The sequence below is a fragment of the Piliocolobus tephrosceles genome, chromosome 13, assembly GCF_002776525.5.
Source record: "Piliocolobus tephrosceles isolate RC106 chromosome 13, ASM277652v3, whole genome shotgun sequence".
Lineage (NCBI taxonomy): Eukaryota > Metazoa > Chordata > Mammalia > Primates > Cercopithecidae > Piliocolobus > Piliocolobus tephrosceles.
Genome location: NC_045446.1, coordinates 60,300,189 through 60,306,549, shown reverse-complemented (window position 1 = coordinate 60,306,549; position 6,361 = coordinate 60,300,189). Strand labels below are relative to the sequence as shown.

The window sequence follows — 6,361 nt, the reverse complement described above, 5'->3', positions numbered from 1 at the left end:
GAGGCTGACCTGGGCTCACAATTCACTTTTCGATACCATTGTTGAGAAATGCCACATGCACTTCTGACTTTATCTGCATCACTGTGCAAAATACATTTTTACAACTTGGCAAACAGGAAAAATTTACAATGAAATTAGAGTACTCAGAAATACTTAACTTAAAACTAGGCAGCTATGAAGCTAAAAACAAACATTTTTTTCCCACTTATAAACACTTATTTTAAAACTTTCTACAAGAAAAATCTGTGATTTTTAATTTAATTATTTCTTAAAACAAAGTGAGAAAGATAAATTTGAAAATCAACTTACATATTGTTAAAAATTATTGATTTCAGTCACAGTGAAAGGGAACCAAAAATTAATAGACACCATAATGAGGCTGGGCATGGTGGTTCACACCTGTAATCCTAGCACTCTGGGAGGTAAAGTGGGCAGACCACTTGAGCCCAGGGGTTCGGGACCAGCCTGGGCAATAGTGAAACTCCGTCTCTACCGAACATACAAAAAATTACCAGGGCGTGGTGGTGTGTGCCTGTAGTCCCGGCTACTTGGGAGGCTGAGGTGGGAGGATGAACTCTGAAGGTGGAGGTTGCAGTGAGCCGAGATCGTGCCATTGCACTCCAGCTTGGGTGACAGAGACAAACCCTGTCTCCAAACAAACAAAACCCAACACCATAATGGATTACCACTATGTGCTAGAAATGAGTGAAGGTATTTAAAAAACTTTAATTTTCTAAAAACTACATCAGCTAATTTTATTATAATTATTTTTTACAATTAATACACTGATTCCCACATAATTCAGTTTGTTTGATAAAGACTAATATGTAGCAACACTAGAATTACAATAAAATACTAAATATATGTGTGTATTATATACAGAAGGCAGAACTGAATCATTTTGACAGTGGTATCTGAGATCTACAAAATGAGAATTTAGTAAACCCAATCCTAGTTTCCCTGAAGGCACAACCTGTGCCATGAGATATTAACAGAGCTTATGTTTTTCAGTAATTTGTAGAACAAATACTTATTAGATCAAGACACTTAGATAGATGCTTTATACTTCAGGAATTTATTTTTTCACAATGATCCAAAGTATTAGATGAAAGTTTTTTGTTTTATTTTACTTTTAGTTGACAAATAATAAATGTACATATTTATGTGGTATAGTGTGATGTTTTGAAACATGTATATATTGTGTAATAATCAAACCAGGGTAATTAGCATATCCATCACCTCAAATATGTGTCATTTCTTTGTGTTGAGAACTTTCAAAATCTTCTCTTCTGGCTACTTCAAAATATATGCAAAATGTTATTGTTAACTTTAGTCACCCTACTATGAAATAAAACATTAGGACTTATTTAATGTGAAGTTTTTAATACAAAAATTATTTTAAGAAAATAAGCACAGGCTGGGCGCGGTAGCTCATGCCTGTAATCCCAGCACTTTGGGAGGCCGAGGCGGGTGGATCATCTGAGGTCAGGAGTTCTAGACGAGCCTAACCAACACAACATGGGGAAACCCTGTCTCTAGTAAAAATACAAATTTAGCCAGGGGTGGTGGTGGGCGCCTGTAATCCCAGCAACTTGGGAGGCTGAGGTAGGAGAATTGCTTGAATCTCGGAAGTGGAGGTTGAAGTGAGCCGAGATCGCACCATTTCACTCCAGCCTGAGGAACGAGAGCAAAACTCCATCTCAAAAAAAAAGAAAGAAAGAAAAGAAAAGAAGCACAGCCTTTAAGTATGCTATTCACAGTTACACTGCTAGTATATGGAGATGAACTAAGATCAACAGGAGTTGAACTAAGATCTTCTAGATACAAAACCTCTACACTTAGAGTATACCATTTATGATATTTTCTCTTTAACTCTTTCACAAATAGGGGCATCAAGGGTAAACTGACACAGGACTAAGGACTCATTCATTGGTGAACAACTATCACACGATGATATAGAAAGGCTGTTGAAAAGCTTTTTTTCATCTTCTTAGTCAGTGTCAGAGGCAACTGGATGATAAATATTTGGCAGAAGTAATACCTAAATAGTGGTCTCATTTTATGAGGTATAGGTCAAATTTCCTTGGGAGTATGGAAAATGATGAAAGAAATTGCTATCAAATGTCAATAAAATATTGGGGAGAATATGGCACAAGACAATTATTACATTTTACTGATGAGTGCAGGACATTCAAATAGAAAGAAGGGAGACAGCAAGGAAAAGATGGTTAAAATGATGCAACTGAGTTCAGGTGTATGAGATGCACATGGACAAGAGGTGCTGTACAGAAGGGTCTGAGTGTGTAAGAAAGTTCAAGAGCTTGGTGAGCACAGAGTCATGGGGACTGTACATTTTCTAGGATTTAAATATGGAAATACAGGCTTAGAAAAAGAACACTGAGAAAACTTATAGATGAGAAATCCATGGTTTGTGATATTGAAGAATGAGACAGTGCAAGCCTCATAGTCTACGAAAACTCCAACACGATCAGGACAAATAATCACAGAGAGGGGCACAATGAAAGGAGCAAAAGGAGTATGTGAAGAACAATCCTGGAAAACACTATATTTAACTCCTTCCTGTAACCCTATGACCCAGTAGCCATATTTAGGTTGATAATTTTCATTTTGTTCAATATTATACATTGCATCGGGTTGGAAGCCAGCACATACCCCCAGGATCCAAGCACTTTTCTTGGATACATCTACCTCCCAGTAATGTTTCCCTGATGTGATACTTTGGGAGCCCAGGACACCAGTACAATAAATGAAATTCTTGAGTGACGGAAATAATGTCCCTTGTGCCCGATACGTTATCTGTGGGTTCGGAGAGCTCACTCGTCTCTTATCTTCAGCAATGACAGCATGTGAAATGTTGTTTGGAGCCAGTGTCACATCAACTGTAGAAAAATTAACAGGTCAGTTAAGGGATATAATGTAACTTTATTTGTGATATGAGAGAAGTCTTGATAAAGACTTGAGAGAAAACGAGGAAACTTGTGCAGAAGTTATAAGGAGGGGTAAGTTATGTGTGTGTTGGAAGGAGAATCATAAATCTTAAAACACGAGACCTAACAGAGAACATAAAATTCTAAAAGATAAAGATAATAATAATGATAAGCCACAGGGTGGCTGATGATAATGTGATTTCTCCTTACCCCAGTAGCGTCGGACATCTGTTAGCTCTGAAATTATAAAAATGCGTAATATTGAATACAAGCAAAGGAGTTAGCACTGAAATTCACTTTGTCTCCAGATTTGGAAAAGTATGCCCTATATTATTAGGGCAGTAAATTGCTGAATGATGGGATGAAGCAGCCACCTAGCCATTTCCCATTAAATATAATCCCATCAGCAGCAGACAAAATCTATCCTCCCCTATACCCTCTATCCATATTTGGAAACTGCACCCTCTTCCCCATTTAGCACCCTAACACCACATGAATTCCACAACCCTGTTGTTGATCCAGCTCTCCTCACCTCTAAACATGTCTAGCATTCCTTTCAGATCAGGAGCTCGAAACACTCTCCTTTGATTTTTGGGAAAAGTTTTTGGCTTCTTCAAGGTCATGTTCTCAATCCTAAGAGTTAAAAAAAAAAAAAAAATGCTTCCAAACCTCTGACCTTGTGTCCCTGGAACACCCCTGACTTCCTATCATTTCAGCCCATTGATGCACTGAACTCTCTTCTTGGGGATCCTGAGAAGGGAGAGTGCACACTCTTGACCCTGGAGGTAAACAAAATATTCTCCTGTTTACCTTCCCACTTACTTTCTGTGAGAACGTGGGAAGAGTTTAACCTCTCAGAAGCACAGTGTCTTCCTTGTAAAATGAAATAATTAACCTCTCCCTGTCTACATTTTTAAACTAATATAACATAAAAAAAAAAAAAAAAAGGATTTTAAAACAAAACAAAACTTTGGTGCCTTACAAAAGAAACCCTAACATTTAATGGGTGGAAACATCATCGCTATGTATGTGAGTTCCCAGGGAGATGGTTAGAAAGTTAGGTTGCAGAACCTGGCGAACCTGGCTCCTGGGTATTTGAGACATATCAAGAGAGGAGTCCTGTTTGGAGAGGCCTAAGACCTTCAAAGCTATTCCCAGCAGGGAGGTACTCAGATAACAGCTAAGGTTTCAGATTTCTGGGAAAAATTACAAACACTTGGCAAATGAGATATTATGTGCACCAAACTATTACTGGCCTGAATTTCATGTGGTTAGAAAGAACTTGATATCACCACATAGGTGTGTGAGGTATGCAATTTTAGACACAAGAATGGCAACTTTTTATGCTCGTCTAAAGAATGCAACTGAGATGGATCAATTCTTTGTACCATGACCACATATTATCCAGAATATTAGTTTGAAATATTATTCCACAAATAAAACATCTGATTTTGGAAATCTAAATATAAATGAAGAAGGAACTGGTCTTTTTCCAGGAGGAAAATACAAACATGTGGGAATTGTCCCAATGGACAATTAGGGGTATATGGCAGAAAAAGAAGATATGGCCCTTTCAAAATAAGTCAAGTACCTATTAAATACAGAAACAGAACTAGATGTTGGTAATAAAATGGTGATGGCACAGGGGTCTGATACTGCAACACCTTATCCCTGAAACTACTACTGACCCACACTGAGTCTCCACTACCCAAATTTTCTGCCATAGAATCTGGTCTATTCCTTTTTTTTTCTTTAATTTTATTGATTTTTCTAAGACAGACTCTCACTTCGTCACCCAGACTGGAGTGCAGTGGCACAGTTTTGGCTCACTGCAACCTCTGCCTCCCAGATTCAAGCAATTCTCATGCCTCAGCCTCCCAAATAGCTGGGATTACAGACGTGTGCCACCACACCCCCCTAATTTTTGTTTGTTTGGTTTTTTTTGATAGAGACAGGGTTTTGCCATGTTGGCCAGGCTGGTCTCAAACTCCTGATCTGCCTGCCTTGGCGTCCCAAAGTGCTGGAATTATAGGCTTGAGTCACCACACCTGGCCAAATCTGGTCTATTCTTAATAGTTACAGAACATTCAAATGCTGATTTGTGACCAGAAATTTATGATAAAACAATATCAAAATTTTTCTGCCCTGGGAGATGTTTTATTCTAATTAAACCCAGGACAATTCTAATGGCTATAAATCTCTCCTCACTACACAAAAGGACCATCTCTGTCCTCCCACACATACCTTTTCATGATGCCATCCACACCCTGGGAAGAAGAGAGAAAACATCAATTAAGAAATAAATAGTCTCTCCTCACTTAGAAAGTTTCATCACATTTCCCCCAGTCCCTAATGTGCTGAGAATGGAGATGGTGACAGTGTGAAAGACAAAAAAGCACAGATAAGACTCAGGGCAATCATCCCAGAAGACTCATGTGAGGTTTTCAAGTTCCCTTAAAAGCAGAAATAGCTTTCATCCTTGTGGAAGAGGTTTCTGGTTTCTGCAGATGGGACATGTTTAGAAGGAAAAGAAGTGACTGCCAATTTGTTTTTCTCCAAACGTATATGGCTCTCCATGAAATGATTTAAATAATTAGTGCTTCTTTGATTTATTATTATTTTTTTTTTCTGAGACAGAGTCTCGCTCTGTCGCCCAGGCTGGAGTGCAGTGACCGGATCTCAGCTCACTGCAATCTCCGCCTCCCGGGTTTAACGCCATTCTCCTGCCTTAGCCTCCCGAGTAGCTGGGACTACAGGCGCCCGCCACCTCGCCCGGCTAGTTTTTTTTGTATTTTTTTAGTAGAGACGGAGTTTCACCGTGTTAGCCAGGATGGTCTCGATCTGACCTCGTGATCCTCCTGTCTCGGCCTCCCAAAGTGCTGGGATTACAGGCTTGAGCCACGGTGCCCAGCTGCTTCATTGATTTATTAAACAGATATACAGCCTATGCAACATGGCATGACCCCATCTCTACAAAAAATAAAAAAAAAAAAAATTAGCCAAGCATGGTGGCATGAGCCTGTAGTCCCAACTACTTGGGAAGCCGAGGTGGGAGAATTTCTTGAGCCCAGAAGTTTGACTGAGGCTGCATTGAGCTAGGATCACACTACTGCACTCCAGTCTGGGTTGCAGAGTAAGACCCCATTACTAAACAAAAACAAAATCACAAAAATAAACAACAAAGCTTATATATAAACTTATTCTGCAGGCATTATGTCACGTTTTGAAGAATCAAAGATGAATGAATAATAGTGCTCAAGATGTTTATGTGGCTTTTGCTGAGGTTATAAGCAAACAAGTGTACGAAACAAGTATAGATATTTTCTTTTCTTTCCTTCCTTCCTTCCTTCCCTCCCTCCCTCCCTTCTTCCTTCCTTCCTTCCTTCCTTCCTTCCTTCCTTCCTTCCTTCCTT

At 39.1% G+C, this 6,361-nt stretch overlaps 1 protein-coding gene across 2 annotated transcripts in view; it reads right to left on the bottom strand.

Annotated features, from left to right (window-relative positions):
- Nucleotides 1–1,056: 1,056 nt before the first annotated feature.
- Nucleotides 1,057–6,361, bottom strand: part of TRIM5 (tripartite motif containing 5) — a 27,847-nt gene continuing 22,542 nt past the window's right edge. Inside the window, exons 5-8 of one of the 2 annotated variants that reach the window (XM_023209625.2) lie at nt 5,193–5,215; nt 3,481–3,581; nt 3,159–3,185; nt 1,057–2,900 (exon numbers count right to left, since the gene is read on the bottom strand). In XM_023209625.2, coding sequence (XP_023065393.1) covers nt 2,314–2,900; nt 3,159–3,185; nt 3,481–3,581; nt 5,193–5,215 — 738 coding nt within the window. In that variant the 3' untranslated portion in view covers nt 1,057–2,313. The remainder of the gene's footprint in view (nt 2,901–3,158; nt 3,186–3,480; nt 3,582–5,192; nt 5,216–6,361) is intronic. The other variant, XM_023209626.1, reaches the window with a different exon arrangement.